The sequence below is a fragment of the Galeopterus variegatus genome, unplaced genomic scaffold (assembly GCF_000696425.1).
Source record: "Galeopterus variegatus unplaced genomic scaffold, G_variegatus-3.0.2 Scaffold1269, whole genome shotgun sequence".
In the NCBI taxonomy this organism is placed as follows: domain Eukaryota; kingdom Metazoa; phylum Chordata; class Mammalia; order Dermoptera; family Cynocephalidae; genus Galeopterus; species Galeopterus variegatus.
The window spans coordinates 274,445-301,179 of NW_007727380.1; the positions used below are offsets into that span (position 1 = coordinate 274,445).

The 26,735-nt window shown below is 35.7% G+C and overlaps 1 protein-coding gene across 7 annotated transcripts in view; it reads right to left on the reverse strand.

Annotated features, from left to right (window-relative positions):
* TP63 (tumor protein p63) overlaps window positions 1-26,735 on the reverse strand; it is a 162,969-nt gene that overhangs the window by 106,101 nt on the left and 30,133 nt on the right. For 3 of the 7 annotated variants that reach the window (XM_008575977.1, XM_008575978.1, XM_008575980.1), the window contains exon 1: window positions 16,960-17,139. The exons of 3 other annotated variants lie outside the window; for them this stretch is intronic. In XM_008575977.1, the coding sequence (XP_008574199.1) occupies window positions 16,960-17,001 (42 nt within the window). In that variant the 5' untranslated portion in view covers window positions 17,002-17,139. Of the gene's footprint in view, window positions 1-16,959; window positions 17,142-26,735 lie in introns of those variants that run through there. One more of the 7 variants, XM_008575981.1, reaches the window with a different exon arrangement.

Consider the following 26,735-nt stretch of genomic DNA (forward strand, 5'->3'; position numbering starts at 1 on the left):
GCCCTGATATGTAGTTTTGGAGGCTTCTTTTTGGTAAAAGATGTTTCTAAATTTAATAAATATGTACATACCAATAAATTATTATTTATGTCATAGAACCTACATATATAAACATATTAGCTCTTTCGTAATAGATGAGATTTTCTAATTTTTTGTATCACATTGTATTTCTTATTTTATTCATTTTTTTTTTAATCACACCTTAACGTGATATTTACTTCTTCACAATAATGAGACTGGTAAATATCCCACATTCTGGAGACTGTAAACATGGGTCCTATGATTATGATACTTCTCTCTGACATAATGTTTTATATTTTCCCAAAAATGGTCACACAAAGGACCTCACAACCGTGTGAAGCAGGCAGGAACACACTGGTTGAACTGCTAGGAGCTGACTACATCTCAGGCGACTGCTCCCCATATCAGGACTTTTCCCACTGGCTGGTTCTCGCTCACTCTTGCTCTCTCGCTCTCTCTCCCCCTCTCTCTGTCTGTCTCAGGTTCAGTGTTAAATATTCAAAGACAATTTTTCCACCATTGCATGTGGCATCCCTAAGCTCGGAAGGGTGAGACATCCCCGGGAGATGATGCTGGCGATCCTCGTCCTGGGGGGTTAGGCTTACGGGCCTATGCGCCCAGTGCTCTCACCGTCCAGGTGGCTGACTTGGCGGTGCTCGACTGCTGGAAGGACACGTCGAAGCTGTGCGGGCCCGGGTAGTCGGTGTTGGAGGGGATGGCGGGCGACGGCGAGAGGGCGTCGAAGGTGGAGCTGGGCTGCGCAAGGAAGGCAGCCCTATTTGGTACATATTATATAAAGAAAATAAGGATTAAAATAAAACTCTGGGAGACCCAGACTAAATGAAACTATGGAGAAGAATAAACTGAGAAAAAATGGGGGGAGGAAGGCAGCCCTATTTGGTACATATTTTATAAAGAAAATAAGGATTAAAATATAACTCTGGGAGACCCAGACTAAATGAAACTATGGAGAAGAATAAACTGAGAAAAAATGGGGGCTTGCCTAATTTTAAACTTTGAGTTTAATTATATTTTTAAAAAACCTTAATTATTTCACATGGGGAAGAGAAATGGAGTCTGCCATTCCATTCAGTCCAGAGAACATCTGTCTAAATGTTAATGGTCGCATGCCCAGTCCATTACATTCATGCATTCACATTCTTCTGCAGAATGCCATGTCCCCATTTGCTCTTCAAATAACTATTAATCTCTTTACACTTATCCCCATGCTGACAAGAGCAGCTGTTTGTCTCGCCTTCTCTCTCCTCTTTGACTTCTAGAGCTCCTATCTCTCTCCTATTCTCCATCTTCGGCTTCCTCTCCTGACAGTTGTGGCAAAACTGCAGGTAAGACAGCTAGGAGAGGAAAATAAAAAAAAAATAAACCCGAGGCTGGTACAAATGCATCCACACCCCTGGTTGAACTAAAGCTCTTAGGTATCCAAGCCCGAGGCAACAGCCTGGGAAGGGGATTGAAAAGATATTATTTGTGTTCAAGTTAAGGGTCAGTATACAAAGCACTCCTGAACGTCCTGTAGGAATCAGATAATGCTCTGAAAGGCACGTGCTCCCCTACAGCAGTACAATTAGGGAGGCAGCCATCCCTGACAAAAATGACAAAGAAACCTGCTGAGACTTTCTCAGTAAAATGCCTGTTGAGCCACCACTTCCTCCTCTTTCTAGCGACACAGAACTTCAGCTGATTGTGGGCTTGGAGGAGAACAAAAAACAGACCCTTTGAATTTTTTTTTCTTAATATATATAAAGAGAAAAGTTTGGGGACCAGCTTTAAAAGCCAGTAAGCAAACACTCATCGATTATCCAAGGACTTAAAATAAAGGGAAATTCTATTTACTTAGGAGTCACAAAGGAGACCCCCGGGACAGCAGAAAGATTGAACATACTGAGTGGCACCAAAGAACCAGAAACTATATTCCAAAAGTCATTTAATAGCACTGTGGGTGCTGAGGGGTCTACTTTTAAATGCTATAATTTTTAACTCTGAGTATTCCGGGAGAAATATTGTATTTAAGAACAACAGCATGTGTTCCCAATACTAGTTCCTCAATTTATATAACATAAAGCTAGATTTCTCTGAATTGGGCAAAAATCAGTTTACCATCCAACATAAAAATGGGAAAATGCATTTCAATTTAAACTCTTCCGAAATTATACCTGAAAGAAATATGAGCCAAGTAATATACTCAATTTTTTTAAAAAAGCATAAAACCAAAATGACTAACTTTGAATTTGTGCCCTTAAAATGAACACAAACAACTCACCAGAGTAAGACCCGTATAATCGGAAATCAAGTTAGATAGCTTTAAGTGAAATAAGCCAGGCACAGAAAGACAATGTTACATGATCTCACTCATATGTAGACTCTAAAAAGTTTTTTTCATAAAAGTTAAGAGTAGAATAGTGGTTACCAGAGAAGGGCGGTGGAGGTAATGAGAGACTGGTTAACAGGTACAAAGCTACAGTTCATGAGAAGAGTAAGTTCTAGTGTTCCATCACATAATAGGATAACTAGAGTTAACAATATTGTAATGCACATTCAAAATAGCTAGAAGAGAAGTTTTTGAATATTCTCATCACACAGAAATGATAAATGTTTAAGATGACGGATACACTATTCTGATTTGATCATTACACAATGTATGCATGTATTCGAAATATCACGTCGTACATGTTGTATTATAATGTTTCAATCATAAAATTTAAAAAATCAATAAGCCATAACTCTCCCATAGGAAATAGCTCTTTAGAAGTCATTTTTTAAATACATAGTATTTTATTTTTAAAAAATGTTCTTATTTGCTTATTTCTTTGATTGATTGTGTTAACAGAGTACGATTGGCTACATAGCCAAGAAGAACAAATGTTACCCAAGCAAGAACAGCAAATGGTTTCTAGTGCTCAATACAAAATGAAAATTCAAGGCCTCTTGTTGCTAAATTATTAAGAATTTCAAGATGCTGATAGCAGAGCATTAAACAAAGCATGGTGCCCTTCTGAGGTCAGGGCCCTTGTGAATGAATGCACTGTCTGCATGCCCATGAGCTCTGTCACAGGTCAATGTGAATAATATTTATCCCTTACTTTTCACCAAAGTGGAGTGAAGGGAGCAATACTTGTTCCTATTCTTTACTGTCAGTAATTCCATAAATATGGAGGGGAGAAACTTGTGTTAAGGTAGGATGCAGTGCTTATTGATAATGGTAAGTAAAAGAGTCTCTGAAATTAGAACATGATGCTTTCATATCAGCTACAAAAACTGCCCTGGGAAGAACTGTATAAGGCCCCAAATGTCCCATGTATTTCTTATGTAACAAAAGTTATTAGAATTTTTTAAATGAAAGAGGAAGCAAATTCTCCCTTTCTAACCACAAGGTATCTTTACCTTGGAATAACCTTAACATATTCTCCAGGCACTTAAATAATGAATGAATGAAAATGTTATATCTGAAAGAGAAGGCAGTCTTTATTCCACAAAATATAAAAGGTAAAAATAAACACAATTTGTCAGATATCTACAATAAATCTAATAAAGTAAAACAATTGATTTCCTCTGATTTCAAACAGATGCTTCATTTCCTGTGAATAACTTTGAAATACAAAATTCACTATGTGGACCCTGGAAAATCACCAACATCTTTAGCTGGAATATATTCAGGTTTATTACAAACTAGCTGACCTGGCCACAGAAAGATAAATTCCTCAGTCACAGGAACTTAACATACTCTAGGTAAACACAGAACATCCTAAGGGTGTTCTGAAACCATGTAGCTGACATGATAAGTATAGGGATACCCAGGGGCTGAATCTCAAGCTGTTTACTTTCATCATGAGGAAAGAACAAATATAACCTACCAGTTCCCAAATATAAGAAAGAGTGTGTTTTCTTGTTTATTTATGTTCCTTCTCCCATTAAGTCTTTTTGCACTCTCATAGCCATCTACAGACTCTGATCTATGTCTTAATTAAACTTCAATTCATATGCTTGGAATTAAAATAGCAATACAGAGGACTAGAGTTTCCCTGACTGGTCTTTTAAAAACGTCCTATGAATACAATCCCTGCAGTTTCATTTTATTTTCTTTCCTGGATTATGTCCTTGTGATGATCTTAAATCGTAAACATCTTATGGGCCTGAAGTTTCTTCTCATAAGCTCAACATTAATGGGTCAGTATATATTGCTATAAACAAAGCTCAATATAAATACCTGGATTTACATTTATTTAAAGCTGATGATGTAATTATTTTCCTGTAAAAGAATTTAACATCAAAAAAGGATTCCAATTAAGTGATTTGACCATTGCAGAAGAAACAGGGACTTAAGTATAATTTATGTTTTTGAAAATCTCTTGCCACCAATTTATCTGTATAAGAGAAATTTTATAAGTTCTCTTTATCAGATATTATTATCTGTAATAGCTACATGGCAACAATAGCCAACAACATATGGCAAGAGGTTAGTTTGAAAAAAAAAAAAGGAATGTGGACCAAATCAGGGATAGGAGGGGTTACTGTTGGAATATATAATCATAATTTATCTCAATTCAAATGAACACTTGTTATAGGAAACAATCATTTGCCCAAATTTCATTTGGAAGAAATTATATATATATAATCCCTGAGTTCCTGTTAAACAGGCTAGGGAACTGAACATTCTTCAGCACTCCTTACATTCCTGTATAGGTCCTAGTAATGCAAAGGAATTCTGAACTTGGTGATACAGAGTCTGAGTCCCAACACTGCCACTAATGTGCTATGTACCCCTGGGCAAGGTGGCTGAACACATCTGGAGCTCAGTTTCCTATAAGGCAAAATCTGTATGAAATTGAGGAGATTGGATCTGATGATCTAATACAAAGTGGTGCCAGTTCTAACATTCTTTTAGTTATGACCATCCTCATCTGTGAAGCTATTTTAAAATAACGCCATGAGGCCACTTTCAAAACAGTTTCATTATTATTTTTTCTTTTTACAGATTTCCCTGGCCAAACCTGGAAATCTAAAACATTTCAGGCATCATATATAGTTTCCTCAGCTGATGCAACCTTTCACCTCAGGCTTCATGGAGGAGCTTTTGTGAACATTCTACAGTCCCTCTTGGGAAAAGAAAACAGTTTTCTTCATGACCCTGGCTTTACAAAGCATTCATTCAATTATATTCCAGCAGACACTACTATATTTCCATCCCAAAATATCAGCAGCATAGTGACTTTTCAACAAGCTCAGCCTAAGGGCGAAATACTTGTCATTTTTTAGTCTTCTACCACCTGCCCCACCTCAAAGAATGATGATTTGTTTTATGCTAGAATTAAACACAATTGACTTAAAGTGCTCCATTCCAGGTCAAGAAGGTATTTGTCTTATAATGTCAAGTTAAAGCATCATCCTTCCATCTTATGAGTTTACTTAGCATCACATTCTTCTTAAAACCAGGTTTTGTTAGGTACAAAATGTTTCACTTCTTGTGTCTTCTAAAATGATTCTAAAAAGTGAATGCTTGGAATTAAAATATACTCATACCTTATAATGAACAAAATGTAAGAATAAAATATTTAAGCATACAGAAACCTAGAAAGGCAGAGAGATTACTAGAATGTTTTATGTTCTGACACAAAGCGTCAAGATTCTTTTGAGGGCCAAGATTTCATAAATTAGGAGAGAAATCCCTAATAGCTCCAACAGCAAGGGAAACAAATAAATACAAAGTTGGCTGATCAAGTGGACAACAATGTCAATAAATATCACACATAGCATTTGAAAAGACAGGAAGTGTAAGATGTATTGAAGTTAAAACTTGATCCAAATATAGCTAAATTATAGGTAGGGCTCAATTAAGGAAAAAATAAGCTTTACATTCTATGATTTTAGTAAATACTCCCTTCTAGTAATCATGACAAATCAACAAAATAAATGTCAGGAGGCCATCTCAATTCTGAAAGAAACTGCACTCTCCAGTGCGCCACCAGGCCGGCCCAAGGCCCCAAGTTTTTTACATGTCCTATGAGACACTATTTGAAACTCTCCGTTGACCAAATAGGACTTCCTTCAGTTTTTCAAAGGTGAACTCCTTTAGTATTCAAGTCTTTTTCAGATGCTGGCTATTTCTCAACTCAGTTTTTAGCTTAAACATTATCTCCCAGAATCCTTCTCTGACTGCACCAATAGATTGTTCTCCTTTGTTTCACATTTTCATAGCACTTTCCCTTTGTATCACATAATCATAATTGAAACTAATAATACATATAAACATTTTTTAATGTTGATCTTTTCTAGTAGACAATAAATATATGAGATAATATCTGGCTTTCTCAGTGCTGAATCCCCACTACCTGGAACAGTGTGTGAAACATAGCAGATGCTCAGGGACTAGTGCATAAAAGAATAAGTGCTAAACACTTCAAAATAAAAATTACTTTCAGAAAGTATCTTTTATTCTCACGCAACTAAGTATTGATTTTTACCTTGAAGTAAGTCTATGTCCAAATTAGATCCATCTCTTTATGTACTATTGCCAGACGAATGTTATAGTGTATCCTCGAATAATCTCTATGATCTTTACTTTGTGTTTTGCTTTGTCTTGGTAGGTGGGAATTGTGCTTTCAGCTTCAGCTTTTATGGGAACTAATAGCAGAATAGCCAGTCCTGTCACTCACAATGCAGTGAGTAATACTTGGTAGCTCACGCCTAGCTGGCAAGTTTATTAACGAGCTTCTACTTCCTTAAAACGAACACATACACACATTTGTGCCAAGACAGTGTTTTTTACCCAATGATCTACATTTTGTTTTTAATGCATCTAGGTCAGCAATAAGAATCCAAATCTTTGTGGTCATATGTATAACTACTTACTTCCTAGAGATAGTGCTTATGGCCAAATGCAGGTTGCTTTGGACAGAATCCACCCAGAAAGAAGCTTAGAGTGACATTTAGTTTCTGGTAGATAGGCCACAAAATTGGTCCCTCCCTGTCTAATTTCCCTGATTTTCCACCCAGTTAGCCATAATTCAGTTTAGAATAATGCCATAATTAATGGCTTACAAATGTATGTTTTCAGGAAATGAGATTGTAGTTTATCAAACTTACAAACCATTTCTTGCAAATGATGTAAATTCATGACTTTATTTTCCAGACTCTATAACACTCAGGGATTGAAACAGTAGCCTTTCTTTGCAATTAGAAAACTGAAACACAAAACAAGGAGTGTACTACTCGGCCTTACTTTTCCATAGGCATTCAAGTGAGGAACACTGTTTTGTAAGGCCAGTTAGCTCACTTGGGAAAGCAGGGTGCTGGTTAAGAACAAGGGTTCAGATCCTCTTACTGGCCAGCCATCAAAAAAAAAAAAAAAGAAAGAAAATGATGACTTCTAATTTGCTTCGGCTTGTCAAGTTCTTTGCTGATTGCTATATTTTTTTATTATATTGGAGATAATTAAATTTTTTAGTGATTTACTATGCTTTGTAATTAGGTATGGTGACTTATTCAACACTTGTGTGTTTCTTTAAGCTGTCACTTTTAACTGCAAAATAAAACTGAAGTTTCTAGCCATGCAGAAGACATACCTTACTTTGAAAAGGCACTCACCTATTCATTTCATTCTATTTACCCTATCAATCAGTTTAATAACTACAACAGCTCATTAGTGTCTTATTTAAGAAAAAAAGGGAGGGCACCATGTTTAAGAGCAAAATGACTTCAAGATTTCTCAGACATCCTTTAGTAATAACACCATAGAAAATAAAAAGGAGAGTGTTTGCAAATCATCAGGCCTATTCACCCAGACCAAGCCACCTACATCTCTGGTGATGATCAAGAGACATGCAGGGGACAAAATGAACTAAAGGAACAGTGTGGAAGCAAGTAAACACTTTTAAACAGTGACTGCAAAGCAAGATAAAAATCTAATCTGTTCATTTTTTAAAAAAATCAAACACATTCTCTGTCTTCATGGGTAATCAATTATGTGAAAGCAGCATACACTTTACACTATTTACCTATTAGAGTACAAGTCATTTTTTACTTAGGAAATTGCCCTGTCTTTTAAAAACTTTCTAACCACTTGAAGTATAATGGAAATAATTAAAGGTTTGCTTTAAAAAAAAGATTTAAAATATGTCAAAGAAAACCATAAGATTTGGTTACCTGCAGAACATACAGGTGGACAAGGCTTGCATAATGTTTGGGATCGCTTTTCTTTTTGCACAGGTCATTACAAACAGCCTTTCTTAAGGTATATACAATACACCCTATTTCTATCTGACAATACCTCTTCAAGCAACAGCAACAGATGCACAGCCCCATTACATTCAAGAAATATTATTTAGTGTTATTTACTGGCATTGTAGAGGATAAAGAGATAAATACGACACATCCTCTATTGTCTAGGAGTCTTCAGTTGGGAGACAGGTAAAAGGCATCAGGTAGAGAGCAAAGAGGAAGGAACAGAGAAGAAAGAGTTCAGAGGATGGAGGCATTATTCTGAATAGAGGACCTAAGCAATTTTTAAGGGTGAAGTAGCTCTCTAACAGGGCCTTAATGACTACCTGGAAAGGATTGAACCTGGAGATAAATATTTGGGGTGAGGGGGTTGGAGTATAGAAAGAAAGCAGAAAAAGAGCCTTCTCTGAAATCTCACTATTCTGATTTTCTGCCTTTCAAGCACTTTGGGATTGTCTGTTGAAATAATTTCTCAGGCCTAAGGCTTATAATGAGCTTTCTCCCTCACCCAATGTTACTGTTTCTCCCTGTGTATATCTTGTAGAGTTCTCGAACTTAGTCTGGTGACAGAGTCTCCCATGGTCTATTTAAAAGTAATCAAGCCATTCCCAAAACATCTGATGTTACCCTTTGAGAGGGTAATGGTTTTCCTTTTAATTCTGATTCCATCAATTGAGTGACACTAATCCAGACTGATTTGAGTAAACAGGGCATATTCCCCATTGTCTCTGTGATCTGAGAAAGAATAAACTTGAGAAAGATCACTGCCTGGATTGGAAATGGCCCCTTTGGGTGTTTTGCGCAAGCTTGAAAGGAAAAAGAAAATGCCTGTACAGAGTTCTTTCCAAAGCAAGCTCACTTTGGGGGTGGTAATTCTCATAGGGGTATTATACTAAACTGTACCTATTAGTGGCTTTAGCACCAATAAGAAAGTGGAACTATTTCTTTTGTAGTGTTTCCAGAATAGCTGACAAGAGTGTTTCATAAATTTCCGCCTCTGGCAACACACCACAGCTTGACTCAAAACTCCCTCTTCCAGCTTTTATAAGGAAATCTCTCTTTTTTTGCCATTTAAGAAACAAAGACAAGATGTAATTCAGATTACAAGTTTTGCATGAAATATCAATCTATGCTCTACACACATCCACTAACATTCCAAAAATGTATTATTCTTGCCAGTTTTCCCTCTACCTACAACCGACATGTGTTTTATCTTAATGCCAGTTTTTGAATTTTAAATTGACAGGTGAACATATCTGCTCACACATCCACTAACATTCCAAAAATGTATTATTCTTGCCAGTTTTCCCTCTACCTACAACTGACATGTGTTTTATCTTAATGCCAGTTTTTGAATTTTAAATTGACAGGTGAACATATCTGCTAAAACCATCTCAGCTCCAATCCACACAACAGTCCAATTTCACTTTGTCTTTGGAGAAGAAACTTGAACAATTTCTTTTAAAAATCAGAGTGTATAAAATTAGTCATCATCAAACATAAAAAGAAATTTCCAAGGTATTTCTGTTTTGCAAAAAGTGAAAAGAAATGCTTTTTCAATAGAATAGGTATGCTATCACATCAAATAAAAAAATCAAATGTGGAAAAGTATAAAGTACTGTATCTAAGAAGACTTTATAGACACATCACTTGGCTACACATTTCTTCAAAGAAGTTCGTACAACAATGTAGTATTTTGTGGAACCTCACTGTTTTCCCTGTCTGCAAAGAGTTAAAAGCAGCACAATTACATTCTAACCTTAAATACTTTCAAAGTCTATTTTATGCAAGTGGAGGACTAGGTTGTTAAGGAAGAGAAAGAAATGAGATACAAGCTTGTATGTCTCTCCAATTATCAAAAAGCACAGATTTCTCTCCACCCGCCTCTCTTCGCCTTTAAATCAAGTAACTGAGCTCCCAGTCACCCAGCCACCCATGGTCTGCCTTCCTCTGCCCTAGTATCATCTCTTCAATGGCCTGCATTTTCTTCCTGGGTGAGATAAAAGTGATGAAGGAGGTTGTGGAAGAAGAGGATATTGATGTGGGTACAGACATATCTCTTTCCAATATTTCTCCTCAAATATTAAATCTTAACTTTGTATCTTTGTCCCCAAATTTGAAAATTTTATGGCAGTTTTATTTTTAATTTGAAATACCAAGATTTTAATGTGTTGTTGTTTTTATTTGACTTGATGGGGCTGTCCATTTTTGAAATGGAATATTCATGTTTCCTCCTGCTCTATTACTTCCCACTTGGGATTCTCATTTGAACAAATGTCCAATATATTCTCTTGATATAGTCTCTCAAACACCCAGCTCCAGGATTACTAATTGCATTTAGAGCAGTGACCACAGAAAAACGCTTTCTTGTCCTGATTCTAAGATGACCATTTAATAAATAATGTTAACTTATAATCGACATAGAGAATCAGTATGAATTTTGTTCCTAGCTTTGATTCATTTTAAAATGTAATTACCAAATTCCTATAAAGGGTAAGACAACATATCTGTCTCTGTAGAAGTCTAAGGAATGGGAACAGGTAATCTATAACTCCTCCCAGCCCAAGCAATCATTTGGGCTAATTCTTCTGCCTTGCTGAAGAATGCCACTTATCACCTCTAGAGCATGTAGTCAAAGTTTTGAATCTCAAATCCTGAACTCCATTCACACTTTCAAAACATGCATGAGTTCTATCTCTAGTGATATCAACCATCCTACCATCTTTTGTTGCTCTTTCTATAAAAGCTTTCAATTTTTGACATAAATATTAAATACATATCAGTGTTTAACTCAACACAGTCTCTTTTCAAATCAGTATACCATGCTCCTTTATCTGGTCCAGTGCAGTTCTTCTTTGTACTTTAATTAATTTTCCAACCCTCTACACAGAATGACCTCCCCTCACCCCATCCTTGGCTGAATTCTGGTCCTCAAACCACGTGAAATATTACCTTCATCATGATCAGTTTAAACTCCACTTCAGGTGTCTCTTGCAATTCTGTTTTGTACTGGAGTCGTTTATGAGCATCTTATCTAGGATTGTGAATTCTCAGAGGCTAGTGGCTGTGACATATTTCGGCTTTCCTCATGATGCCTATCGCAGTGTCTACTGCAGTGATTTAGCTCTCATTAATGTTCGGTTGCAAGAAAATGCTTCTGTTAATGGGGGAAATAATCTAAATGGTTTATGCTGGTGTATCAAAATCATTATATCTGGTTTACAGCCAAATTTATACTGCTTTTTCATTTTGAGGTGGTATGTTGAGAATGAGAAGGAAATAAAGAATGGTATCTTTATTTATAGAGTTATCACATCATTTATCTTCTACCTGGTGTACATTTGAAAGTGAGAAAATAGGTGCTATTAATACTTATGCTGGAATAGCAGTCATAATTAAAGACAAATCAAGAACAGTAATTCCTAACTTATCTGTAGCAGGGACGACAGCTATTAAAGGGAGCTATGAGCAGAAAACACACAAGTTGTATGAGACCTTAGAAATAATCCATTCCTTCCCATCCAAAGGTTCTAGAGAGGTGATGGCTATTCCTGCAAAACAAGCAGTCAGTGTGCAATGCAGAAAGATACATTTTTATACTTCTGGGCAGCTAGAGCAAAGCCATTTGTCCTCCCCAAGTGCTCTCTACTAGAGCTCCAATTACACAATTCCTCTGTTCAAAACCCTTCTATGGCTTGTCATTGCCACTCCACTAAATGCACTCTCCTCTCAATGGATGGTCCTTTCTGAGCCACTTGATCTTACATTTCTTACTTTATTTCCTAATTACCTCATACCTCCAATTCAATTCCTTCTGAACATCTGACATTTTGGAGCACACTAGCAATCACCCCACCTCTCTGCCTCTGCTGATGTTTATTTCTTCACCTGAAATCCTCCTTCCCTCTTACATTTCTAGGACTTTGAAAGTGCTACCTGTCCTTTCAAGTGCAACTGCATCTCACAAACACACATAGACCTTCTTAAATCTTCTATTTCAAGGAACTCTTTCTCTTTGATGCTTTATCATGCTCACACTTCTCATATGGCACTTAAGATCTGCCCTGTACTATAAGTGTATGTATATCTGGCTCATTTCTCCAATGAACTATAAACTTCTTAGTGTAGAGACTGTTTCTTACTCGTTTTTAGATTCTATACATAACTGATGGTCAGTAAAGATTTACTTAAAAAGAGCATCAGTCCTTCTAACCTAAATTTCTCCTCTTCAATAATACTTTTATGAGTATTGACAAAGTACAACTTAACCAAAAAGTGTAAGTGAAAATTATAAAATGCTTGAGAGGTAGCACATTAATAAGCCACCTTCACTATTTTCTTGTGCTTCCAAATTGTGTTCTTAAGAGAAGATTATAAATAAGATTTATAGCTTAATATTTAGATCATTGTCTCACCTTGACATTTCAAACCATTCTCTTCCAAACCCAAAATGTACTAGCCTACTGAATACGCTTCATAAACTTCACTAAATCGTCACTGGACAATATGGCTCTTTTAGTCATTTGACCTTTTTCTCATCATACATTTAAAAAAAACCCTGAAACTAAGAGTCCATTGGGTTTGGAAAATATTTTATCTTCAAAATAGTAAAGCTTTTCGTCACTGGACAATATGGCTCTTTTAGTCATTTGACCTTTTTCTCATCATACATTTAAAAAAACCCCTGAAACTAAGAGTCCATTGGGTTTGGAAAATATTTTATCTTCAAAATAGTAAAGCTTTTGTGGAAATTTTAAAAATAATCAAGTTGTTTTTCAGTGAGGTACCTTTTTTGTTATCTGTGTTCACTCTTCCATTTCATTAACATAAAACAAGTAGAAGTTAAAAAAATATTCAATAGTAGAAAAAAGTTTAATAATTTTACTATGAAGGGAGGGATTTTTATCTATCCCTCTCTATCCCACCAGGTCAGGTTCCAAACAGAGCGATCATACATACATCAAAGAAAGCTAGGGTGCATTTGTGGTAACATATTTATCAACCATTTGATGCAAATCCCTCCTTGATAGACATAAAATCTTATGATCTCATATATATACTCCCCTAATAAGCAGAATACAAAAATCTAAATTCTATATACGCTCATCACCTAAGAAAATTTAAAGTTTGCATTCAGAAAATGTATGTAGTGTGATAATAGAGTAACTAGTATTTGTTCAATTGTTATGGATACCCCAGACATCCATTTATTCTTCCTACTGTACTCCCCACACCCCTGTTGAGGATCACTGCTCTTCTAAAAAACAAAACAAAACAAACATGCTTTTCCTTATCTAGGTAAAAGATAAGTGCTTTATTGTCACCAGCTCATTTTTCCAGTAGTAGTGAAGGAAGGTATGATCTATGATCTGTGATCTAAGATCTCTCTCCCGGTCCCCTCTGGGCTTGAGGGCACCCAATTGTAAAACGAGTAGTGCAATCTGAGGCCACAGCACAGAGTGAGGAATCAGACCTGGGTGACACTGGAATTAAACCTGTAAATTCTTCTTACCTACTGTGTCTTCTTCTAAGAGGCTAACCATCTCAGAAGCACAACACAGGAAAGCTTAATATAATATATTTATTAACTATCAAGAGAAAAATCAAGCCCCCCACCCCTCTTTTTTAATGGATCAGTCAGTAAAAACAATATTGGAATAGGAAAGAGTATTTCCCTTGACGTGCAGGCCCAGAGGTCAATTAAATGACAATGACCTGGACTCCAGAGCTGATACTGCTGCCATCTACTGTGAATCACAATAGTCCTTACAGTGTTTTTTTTTTTTTTTTTTAATCTTTTTGGTATTAAGGAGAACAGAGTAAATGAAACAATCATATACATATTGTTTTCTCTACTCAAAAAAATATATATACATATATTTTAACCTTGATTTGTAAAAGAGGTATTTTGGTATATGAACCTCGAATTCTCCCTTAGTTCTAAAATACGTTAACCCATTCACCAAAGTAAAATTCCCATGGAGAATTTTAGCAAAGATCACTAAGAAGGAGTTTGACACACTGAGACACACACACACACACACACACACACACCACACACACACACACACACACACACACACACACACACACACCCACACACACCCTAGCTCAGTTTTTCAGCAAGAAAGTCACGCTAAAATCTAATCGGTGAAGAAGTTCCTTTCATTTGAGCCTCTCAATTTCCAAGTCAAAGACCAGTCCCAGAGGCTTGTTATTCCAAGCCTGGCACTGGGGAGTGGAGCTTGCTGGAGGCCTCTCCATTGTAACCCAAGGGCAGAGCCTTACACTGTGCCTGTTACATCCTGCCCTTTTCGACTGTGCCCCATCTCCTCCCTTTCCGACACTTTCCTGTTCATTAACAGCTTCCCCAAATCCAGCTCTGTTTAGGGGAAAAGAACCGGAAAACTGTGGAAAAGAGAGCAGAAAAGGAACAGTGTTCTCATATTATCGTTGAGTTATCAATGCAAAGAAATTACCAGCAAGTTAAATTAAAAATTATTTAAAGTCAGAAAACCGGTTATAGTTTTTAAATACTTGTCACACCAATGGGCGTTCTATGCCCTTTTTATTCTTAATCTGCCCAATATCCAACAATTCTTGTGTGATAATAGCAGATTGCTACTTTTATATTGACAGTTACTAATAACCGTGAATCCCGAAATGTTATAACCCTTGTATTACATTTTAGGATTCTCAGGGCCATGTGGTTCCAGGCATTTCATACACTCAGATGTATAAATACGTATATATAGAGGACTAGATATTGCAGCAGAACCCCATACAGAAAAGAAAGCTATTCTTCAGTAATAACGTGGCAGTCAAGCCCTGAAGTTCGCGTGTAAGACGCTCGCTGCCAGAAGGATACGAAAGTCATGACTGCGATATGCAAAAAGCCGCTGGTAGAGAAGTGCCGCCATACGTTTCACATGCATATTTCTTCCCTGAACCCCAGCAGCACTGCACTAGGACACAGACAAGTGCTGCCTTTTGAGCTGCTGGCCACCCATTTACTTAAAGTTTTGAAAAACTTAAATACGTGTAAAGGTATCTCCTTTCATCATAAGGATGTCATATTCTCACATGCGACATGACTCACCTCCATAAAAGGCAATAATTCCTACCAATGTCTTCCAATCACAGCATTTATGCAGGTTTTTTTTGCTCGCAACATATGTTTAACTTAAATATAATCATTTTTTCCCACTTTTCACCAAGCTTGCGCTTTTCTTACAGGTATGTCTGAACCGACTCTTGCTTCTCCCCTTATACTCAGACATACAGAAATCACATATAAAGACAGTGTGAAATCTCTCAAGAAGAAAGTCAGATATGATATGACGGACAGATGATTTTCTTAATTATTTTCTTAATGATTGAAACTGGACAAAATCGGATCCAACAGAAACAAGATGATCTTATACGTTAACCTCTTTTTTTTTTTTTTTAATTGATTGGTAACATTTTAAGCTAACTTTCAATATTAACGTAAAACAAGAAACTCAAGTTTCTCTACTGAGGACAAGCAAGCCTGCTTGAATGTTTTAAAGGAAAATAGGCACTTCCTTTTCCTTCTTTAGATAACTCGATATTTCCCCTGTTATATTTACACAGTTCAGGTGTCTAGACAACAGCACGGTCAATAGAATCGTGCGGGCCCTGCTTTGTTGCCCTTTGCCAAACGCTTCCTTTTGTGGTCTGCACTGGAGTACTATGCATTTTGTTTTGATTTTTCAGGAGTTCAATTTAAAAAGTCTAGCCTAGTTTTCCAAGCATTCACCTGCAAGCATTTTCATCCAAAGCACTGAACTCTCTCCACAACCCCCCACCCCCAATCTGATTAGTGTCAACACAGCTGCCCTATTCTGAGGAATGTAAACTAATATTGTTGTTAGACCTCCCTCAACCTTAGGAAACTTCCTCAAAGCTTTACAGTCTCTTTTAAGAGTTGGATTTTTTTTTCTCTAATTCCTTTGCCCAGTGATTTAAATCCCTAAAACAAACTTGTTGAGAAGAGATGAGAAAGGCCAATATCAATTCCGTAAATAAAATTTTATATAATACACATTTACATATATGCATGTATAAATATTTAACAATACGTCGCTCCAAAATAACTTTGTCATTACATAGTGAAAGTCTAAGTCAATCGCTAGACAATAGGGGCATTACTAAAGTCCCTTCAGGATTTAGGTGGGTCTTTGGATTGATATAATTAAAAACAGAGATGGCTTTAAAAAAAGCTCACCTGATTCTTTTGGGGAAAAAAGCTTCATTTGCTTTTAGGATGAAATCTGAAGATAGAACTAGGCTAAGACAGTCAACTAGTTTGTCTTACTGTTACATGAATACCCATCAGAGGAGTCATTTCAATATAGCTAGCAGAATCTGATCTGCTTTCTCAGTCTGTTCTTATAAAAAGTGATTTTACAAACTCCTAAATATTGAGATATTCGAACACATAATGTCACCCAGAATTTTTTCTTTTCCCTTTTCTCTTACTCTTTCATCTCCTACTTAAAAAGAAAAAAAAAAAATCTTACAGCCACCACAGAAAACATTAACCAAGAAAAGGAGACTCCTATACACAATTTGCAAAAACATTACATTGGGTGACCAAGAACCACAAATATGTAAGTTTTAATTAAAAAATAAAAATGAAAAAGCATCTCTAAATGGAGTGCTAAAATCTAAAATCCTTACCTCACTAAATTGAGTCTGGGCATTGTTTTCCAGGTACAACATGTTAGCTGTAAGATTGATCAATGCTGCTGTCCTCTCTTCTGGCTCCAGGATTTTGCCAACCCCCCCACCCCCTCTGAGACCCTTACAATATGAGTCTACTAAGAAGATAACAGAACTCAAGTCCCTCTCTCTCTCTTTCTCTCTCTGTACATAATTTAAGGTTCCCTAATATATACCCAACTATAGGCATGAGGGGGCGGGACTCTTCTCTTTACCTGTCCAATCCATCAACTTCCACCTGGACTCCTCCACTCCAATGGAGTGAGGCCTCTCCCATCTCATTAAGTAGTTAGAATTCCTTATCACCAATCTTTAAAAGAAAAAGAAAGAAAGAAAAAAAAAAAAAAAAACAGGAGAGAGACAGACAGGTAAAACTTTCCCTGTGTCTTTCATAAGAGAGTGCACTTTCTCCTAAAAACAAAACAAAATCTCTCCAGACAAACCGTACCACCACCACAACTTACAGAAGGCATTACAGAAAGTTATTTTACACTTTTCAACTGAAAAGTAAAACTTCAGGGAAAGTTTTTGGAAGGCTTTTTTAAAAAATTTAGATTTGGGATTTCAAGAATGATTACATAAAGTTAGAAATAAGAGGAAAATACTCAATCCATTGCTATATTTACTCAATATAAAAACTAAACTCACTGCCTGATAGGTGAAAAGTTTTTGACTTATTCTCCCCAGAGAAATGCCCGTGGTTTCATACCAAGCAATGCCAACATATACCACTTGGTTTTTCAGAGCATGTTTTAATAAATTTGAAACCATTGGCCCCTTAACTTGTAAAAACAAACAAACATTCATATTACAGGAAATAGAAATCCTAGGAAATGTGCCCATTATTTTTTTTAAAGAAAGCTTATTTATTTGAATATTTCTTTTCTCTACTTTATTGCACCCAGTTTTAACTAATGCTCAAACATACATATTTTACAGTAAATAGGCAATAAAAAATGATTATTTTACATGATGCTGCTATTTAAATAATTAATAGAATAAATCTTAATGCATGACATACCAATTGGCTTTTGCCTTAAAAATATATTTATATAAATACATAAGGACATTTATGTAGAATCTGGTCTTGGTCATCATAATTTAGTGAAGATGAAATACACCCTGATGGTTATTATGCGATTCACTAAAATACTCACATAGTACTGCCGAGTATTTGTAATTCAGTTAGTTTTATATCTAAGCATCACCTCCCCTCCACACCCCAATAAGATAGCCAATTCTCTCCATTCTGCCTGTAAGTTACAACTAGCCAAGATGAATATAAATGAATAGATTGCTTCTAAATTTTAGATTAGAAGAAAATTCAAAGCCAGAACAGATTAGTATATACATTGCAGAAATAAAGTTTGTAAATATGTTCATGACCTTTGATTTACTTCCTCTTTACTTCTACTTTTGCATCTATAAAATGCATACACGTAACAGATGATGTGGTCATTGGAGTGGTATTTATTTTGAGGGCCCTGAACTATTGGTAATAATGTTTCCTTTTTTCCCAAAAAATCTTCCATAATTTGATCTCAAGTATTCATGAATGTGACAATACTCTGTAACACTACAAATTTATATCACACAAAACTTTCTCTTCTTCACTCAAATATTGGGAAGAATGACCTCTCTTACTATCTGTAATTAACCAAATGAACACTGGCTAGAAGGCAAAAAAAAAAAAAAAAAAAAAAAAAATTACAAAATGCAGTATAATTATTTGTACCATGTATTTAAATTCTACACCCACTGACAGCTTAAGGGCCAATAGTAAAAAGCAAATGGTTGTTTCCTTAAAGCTATGCTCTATTCCAGTGGTTCAAAAACTTGGATGACTCTGAGAATCATCCAGGGTGCTTTTTAAAAACAGATTTCTAGACCTGGACCCAGATCTACTGAATCAGACTCAACAGAGCTGCAGCCCTAACAACTGGATTTTATACAGCCTGCTAGACAGTTCTGAATGAGTCATGCTTGAGAATCAATGTTCTAGAATAGATGCTGTTAGCACAACTGCCCAGAAAGTCATTATTGGATTCTTTTTTACATTAATGGGAATAGTAAAACCATTTGAATCCCTAAATCTAGGTCTTACAGTCTCAAGTGTTGATGATATACAATTAAAATGTAAACAAACTTTATCTTTCACAGAGTCAAGAGTCCCAGCAGGATTTGACAGATGAAAAAGTCATATTCTTTCTAGGCACCAGCTCAGCCATTGACATAATTAAATCTGACTATGGTCTCTAACATATCTACCAAGATTCTGGAAAAAAATCTAAGATAATATATCCACTGTGGCTACTTGAAAACTTTGAATAGTTGAGGGAAAACAGCACTGGAAGGGGAGTTAGGAGATATGGGCTCTGTTCCCAGCTCTGCCTTTAGCTAGCTCTGTGCCCTTGGGGCAAGTTACTTAACCATTCTGGATTCAGATTCCTCATTTGTGAAATTAGGGGCAGAACTAAATGATTTCTGAAGACCATAACAAAAATCAGATTTTGTCTTTTTCCAGTATTCAGGGTAGTAATTTAGAGGAATGCTCCTATTTCTTTTATTTTACTTAGACATTTGTTGCTCAATTTGATCATTTCTGTATTATATAACTGAAGTAGTCTAGTTGCTCATATATTTAGATGACATAAAGAAAAAGGAACAATATATTGGGGGAAAATCCATGTTTTTTGATTTAGGATATCCTCAAATGAAAAATTAGCTAATAGTCCTTATGAATTTGAACTTGGCACAAACATTTCCATAAAAGAGCTAATTAAAGCACATCTGATAATGTTTGATTTCAGAATTAGTGTGAGTACATGATATAAATACCATGTGTTTATTTAAGCAGGAGGTTACAAAGAAGCAAGAATTTTCTGTGCTCATTATACCGTAATGCTTATCTGTCGATCTCAAAGGTTTAGTAGGGTGCATTAATTTTTCTAACAACCTAGTGAGGTAGGTAAGTATTATTATCCACATTTTGTAGATAAAAAAACAAATTCAAAGATTTTAAGTGGCTGTCCCACGTCTTCAGGAGTCAGAATAACTCTATTTAGAGTTCCTGACTTTCTGTTCTCAGCCATTTCCCCAGATTCCTTAAAGCTTCGTGGGCTGGGAATTAGGACTCAGCACTGCCCTCTGGATGAAAGTCCCTCTGCTGTAAATCTACAGCTTTCAACAATAGAAGTCGAAGATGTGGGGTCAACACATATGCCTTCCAGAAATAAGGAAATATTAATATTTTGTTGAATATCCTTAACAGTTATTCATCTCTATCGTAAGTGCTGAAAATATTTTTCTGCATATGTGTCTGTATATGTGTGTGTAACTGGTCTTTCAAACTTGCATATAGTGCTATGGTTTGTTCTTTGATGTACAAAAATTCTAATTTTTTCTGTAGACAAATTTATCATTTTTTTCCCTTATACTTACTGGTTTTTGGACATAGTTCGAAAGGCATTTCCCAGCCCAATGTTAAAAAAAATTATGCAACCATACTACAGAATCATATCACGGTTTTTGAATTCTTTTTACACACAACTATTTTAACTTTCCAGAATTTATATTTGTATGAGAAACAAAGGAGGATCCACTCCTAGCCACAAAAAATAAATGACTGATCTTCGTTATTTATTGAATAATATTTTTCTCTGATTTGAAATGCCAAAAGTTCATGGAAAAATAGAATTGAAAATTAATACGAATCTTTCCATGAGCTTTTTGAAGACCCCTTGTACACCAAATGTCAATGGCTCCATCTTATAATCTCTATATGAGAAAGTTAAGCAAGTCTATAAATCCTAGGGACATAGAAAATATTTGTTTGAAGTTCTTAATATATCTTACGTGGAGTTGAGTAGGCAACAAAACGGCAACTATAAAATTCTAGAAAGTAAGAAATGGAAGTGATTTTGTGTTCTCGGGCCTATGTCTGCACCAACAGGTAGAGGTAGGTGTAGAGGAAGTGACATGTTTAGGTTTTGTGAAACTGAGTAAGAGATAATAGAGATGATGGGTTCCATCATGAAGACTTAGTTTCATTAAATTGAGAGATAAGTGAAGTTAAAAGAGACTAAGGGCTTGGGTAAATTTGGCTAAGTTTAGGTAGTCATTATTTAAATTAAAATAAAAATTGGTGGCTTGTTTTTATAGCAACAGTTAATATTCTGAGAATGTGTAGCTGGTTCTAAGTGGGAATATATCAATCCTTCTATTCTTTAACTAAAAATCTAGCAGACTGAAGTAGAAAAAGGAATATCCAGCAATGATGCTTTACTTTCTCCCCTCCCGTTAGGGCCCCTCACCATCACTTCATCTTTCCTAAAGAGCAACTCTGATCATGTTACTCCTCTGGGTGCCTCAATGCCAATGGGACAAAACCAACTATTTAGACAGGCATTCCAGGCTTTTCAAAATCTGACCTCAAACTACCTCTCAGCTTCATGTTTTCTATATTCCACTCTGTTAACTATATGCTGGCCCCAGCTGACTATTTCTGTCCCTCGGTTTGGAATGCTTTCATATTCTTTATCTGATACATTCAAATATTTTCAGGTACTTTAAGTGCTACCTTTGTGAGGACTTCTCCAACCCCTGGCTGAAGTTAAATCTTCTCTTATCCTACATGAGTACATGTAAAAGTGGTGATAAAATTCTTCCTCTTAGTACAAAAAGTTGTATACTGATCTGTCTCCTCCACTAGACTATGAACTTTTTGAAGTTAGAGTACATTTATCTTTATCATATCACATTTAGTGTCTAAAAGCTCAAGGAATATAAGTTCAATTAAACAATTTTACTCTATAAGAATAAACTAGAAAGTTGAACACTAGATTGCTTTCCCAATGTATTTCTCATAAGATAGATACTTGTTTCACAGAAATACCTTTCCTGTAAAAAAAAAAAAAAAAAAAAAACAAAGCCCAGAATCAAATTGAAATAAAGGGAAAAAAAAATATCTTTATCATATCACATTTAGTGTCTAAAAGCTCAAGGAATATAAGTTCAATTAAACAATTTTACTCTATAAGAATAAACTAGAAAGTTGAACACTAGATTGCTTTCCCAATGTATTTCTCATAAGATAGATACTTGTTTCACAGAAATACCTTTCCTGTAAAAAAAAAAAAAAAAAAAAATCAAAGCACAGTATCAAATTGAAATAGAAGGAAAAAAAAATGATACTTTGAATCCAAGTTCAGTATCTCAAATCCTCAATAATTATTTATCAAAAGAAACTCATCAGCATGATAAACCTGTAAGAGTCAAAAAAGGTTGGGGCTTTTAGAGCATGTGTGAAAGCTAAGAAATGCTGGGACTTTCCAAGCTACAGCAGAACAAAATCAATTAGATCTAAAGTGTCAGTTACCATAAAGTTAAAGGATGATCAACAGAACACACTGAGTAACTTTCAAAGCTCTGATTTTCCTGAGTTAAGTAATTTTCTTCCCTTACTGCCTCAGATTGGTGACAAGTAGCTTTTGGGGAAGATACTGAAGGCCACTAAATTTATTTCCCAAATCAATTTCCTGTTTAGTCTAAGGATAAATTTCAAAGCAAGATATAGATCGCATTCATTTTAGGGTCACCAGCTAGGCTCTGAAAAGTGTGTATATCTTACAGGCATAGAAAGGGAGATGAGTTCTGTCCTAAATCTCAGTTGTACTCAAGATGTAACTTTTTATTTATATAAATGTTTAAGTAAAAGGTAAAATGGTGCACAGGGTTTTGATTCTCTCTTTGAACTTTTTATGGGTCACATACACTTCAAAGCTGTTTACATGTATCAAACTCATTTTATTCTCATAAAAATTATGATTTAGGTACTATGACTATTGCCATTTACAGATGAAGGCACCAAAATTGTCTTCAAGTTGCTAAATGATGTAATCGAAATCAGAATCTATACATTTTGGTACCAGATTCCACACAAACACTGTTCTGTATTTTTAAATTGCATTTTCATATCTCCTTCTACCACCTCCTTTTTATCCCTTATTCAATGTCATGTCCTAGCAGCACTATAGCTAATTTACCAGATAGTCATGATTATAGTAATAATGGTGTTTTTCCCACTTTCCTGGATTTAGATAGTGCCTTACTTTTGAAGGGCTCCAAAACAGTCCAAGTAAATATATCTACAAACATACAGAGATAAGATCACCTCTCCTCATACTGTTTTTCATTGTGCACTTAAACATTTTAAATTATAAAAATAACGTGATATTTAGCAGCAAAAAAATGAAAAATCAAAGGAAAAAATAAAAGTCAACATAAACACACCACTCAGAGAGAATTATTGTTAAAAGTTTCCATGGTCTTCCATGGTCTTCCGTGGTCTTCTGTGGTATGTAAACAAAGTTAAGATCAGAAACAATATAACACTTTTTTGAGTTATCATAATATTATGAGCATTTTCCCTTGTTAAGTATTCTTACAACAAAAAGTACTGGGTCAAAGGTTATGAGCTTAAATCATCTTATGGGTACATTATCAAGTTATTTCCCAAAAAGACTGAACTAAATTCATTTGTATGAAGATAACTACTAAATCATCTTATGCGTACATTATCAAGTTATTTCCCAAAAAGACTGAACTAAATTCATTTGTATGAAGATAACTACCATAACATAGAAGATTATCTTGCCTAACTTTATAAACAAAAAAATATTTTCTTATTATAATATGAATTCCTTTCACTGCTAGTGAGATAAAATGTGTTTAAAATGTTCATTAGCCTTTTGCATTTCCTCTTTAAATGATCTATTCATATGCTTGCCTTCCCCCCAATCCCTGCCCCATGGAGTAGTAATGCATTCTTTTTAATGAAGAAATTAATCCTTTGACATATTTGTCAACTATTTCCAAGTTTTTTTTTCTTTGTAGTATTATATACTTATTGAAATAGAAACTCTGGTTACTTTATCACATAAAAATGACTTCTTCAGGATTTCTTTAATATACATATTGCTTGTTTGTTTAGACCACAAATATGATGTTGAAAATGTAGAAAACACAGAGTGTATGCAATAAAATATAGGCATTTACCCCAGAACCTATAGGAAACCACTGTTAAAATTTGGGTATACACATTACACACAAATATATGCGTTTTACAAAACTTACATGTGATATTAAATATTAAAGACATATTTTGTTAAGTATATATGTATCTGTATATATACACACATATGCCTAATTTTTAAAAATAACCTACTAATATGAGTGCATTCTCAGGTGAGTAAATGTATTTTTTTTAAGTTATGATTTTAAATTGCTACACGGTCTTATTGAATTAATTTAGCAATTTACCATTAATTGGGCATTCAAACCAACTTGTTTGAATATTAGTTTTAGTTAACTTTCCTGGACCTTCATCTCTAAAAATCAAAATATCACCCCATATTATAACATTTAACTTTCTTAACCAACCCTGTAGCAGTAATTAGTTCAGGATAGGGTCTAAAGTAAATTTCAGTACCTTTTCTCTAAAAATCAAAATATCACCCCATATTATAACATTTAACTTTCCTAACCAACCCTGTAGCAGTAATTAGTTCAGGATAGGGTCTAAAGTAAATTTCAGTACCTTTTATCATTTTATTGATTTATGTTTGTAGTTCTGAACACAGCTGCTAAATACCTTCCATAAATTATGATTTTTTTAAACACTAGATCATCTCATGTTTCAATAATCAGATTAAAACTATATTTCAGTCCTTGGCTTTCCTACTTACTACCACATCCTGCATATGGCTGGCAGCACGGTAAGTGGTCATACATGACACAGTCAATTGCCAGCAGGAAGTCATGTAGAAACCTGGGGTCCAGGTCTCAACTGTGTGATCTCAAGTTAATCCCTTTTTACTAAATGGATAATGGACAAATATTCACTTGAGCTAACTGCATAACACATTACCTTACCTTCTGGTTTCCTATGGGAATGAATTCCAATATAATTCCAATTTTTAATAATTTGCTCTAACTAAAACCATCAAAAAAGCAATCTATCTTGCCTTGAAGAATTGTACATGAAAGGGTACTGTCTCTAGAGTCATGGACTTTGAGTTAAGTACTGGCACTGCCAGTAAATTGATTATATTACTTGAAATTGAACATTTCCCTTGTCCGAGTCACAGTTCTTCATTTTCTGTTTTTTGTTTTTTATCCCCCAGCAGCTGGCTGGTGTAGGGATCAAACCCTGGACCAGCGCTAACTGGCCAGCCCCAAGTTTCAGTTTTTCACTCTGTTAGTCTTAGTGTTGTTACATATTTGTCATCCTGCATAACTGTGATTCTAGCCTCCTTGGAGTTCATGTTTTTCTATTAATCATGACCTGAATTTCACCATTGATGAAGACACACAACTTACCAGCTTTATATCAGACATCTGTTCCTTGTGGTATTTTCTTCCTAATGAGCCTGTGAGGTAGTTGACTTTACAGAACAGTTAATTTCTATCAAGTTTTCAGCCCTGGTGATTTTAGGCTTTGCTTTTAGTTCCCCAATTTTTCTCTCCTCAGCAGAAATAATAGGTTGGGCAGGGGATGCCTCATTCTTCCTGGAGGCTGTATTTTGAGACAACTCAGCTTTCTTTATTACGTAAATCATCTCCACCCTTTCCAGGAAAAAGAAAAAAAAAATCCCTAGGCAAAATAAAAATAAAATAATAAATAAAAACATCTGATTACAAATAGTTTCATTAAAAAAAAAAAAAAAAAAGGAAGCATATTGACATTGAAGTCCTAAGACATTCAGAGGGAAAAAATCACATTTTGCTGCCAAAGAGTTCCAATGTCCTTCTTTGGTTTCAACTCCCGCTGGCCTGCACATTTAGTTGTAGGATATGTGTCCACTGGTAGCGACTGTTCAGCTCCAGGAAACAGGAGAAGTCACAGGTGTGTGACTCTGGGAAAACCTGGATCACCCCCTCTGTGAATCCCCAGACCAGTGTGTATGCCACCTTTGCTTTGTGGACCATGGGGGTTGAATTAAGCCACTCTAAGAGCCCTGTTTCCACTCATCCTCTCTGCTATTCAGGCTTGTACTCCCCTTATATCCTAAGTATTAAAAAAATGTGTACGTAGGGCCGGCCCGGTGGCCCGTTGGAGAGTGCGGCGCTTGGGAGTGCGGCAGCACTCCCGCCAAGGGTTCGGATCCCATGTGGAGACCGGTTCCCGCTCACTGGCTGAGCGCGGTGCGGGCGCAACACCAAGGGTTGCGATCCCGTTACCGGTCAGTAAAAAAGAGACAAAAAGGGAAAAAAAAAATGTGAACGTAAATGTGGTTTACAATTTTTTTAAAGTTCCACTTTACTCACTCTGTGCCTTGCTATGATATGACACCTTAATGTAACTACCTAGCCTCTTACTCAGCTCCCTACAGCAAAGGGTTGGCCAAGTCCTGTGGGATTTCTAAAGAGTTTTCTGGGCCTGACATTCTCAAATTCTACACTTCTCAGGGATGCTATTCCTTTATTATGCAACTGCACTGATAATATATTTTGGCAAAACAAAACAAAACAAGAACACTTTGCCACACAAAGCCAGAAAAATGACGTTAAAAAAAAAAGAGTCAAAATGATCAGGAAAAAAGAAAGACTGAAGCCCTAGCTGGACCCAGGATAACTGACTCCCTACCCTCTCCAGCAGAGGAGTGGAGGTAATTTAGGTGTAAGAAACCATGGTGCTTTTGAGCACTGGAGAAGCTGGCTGCTCTCCCAGGCAC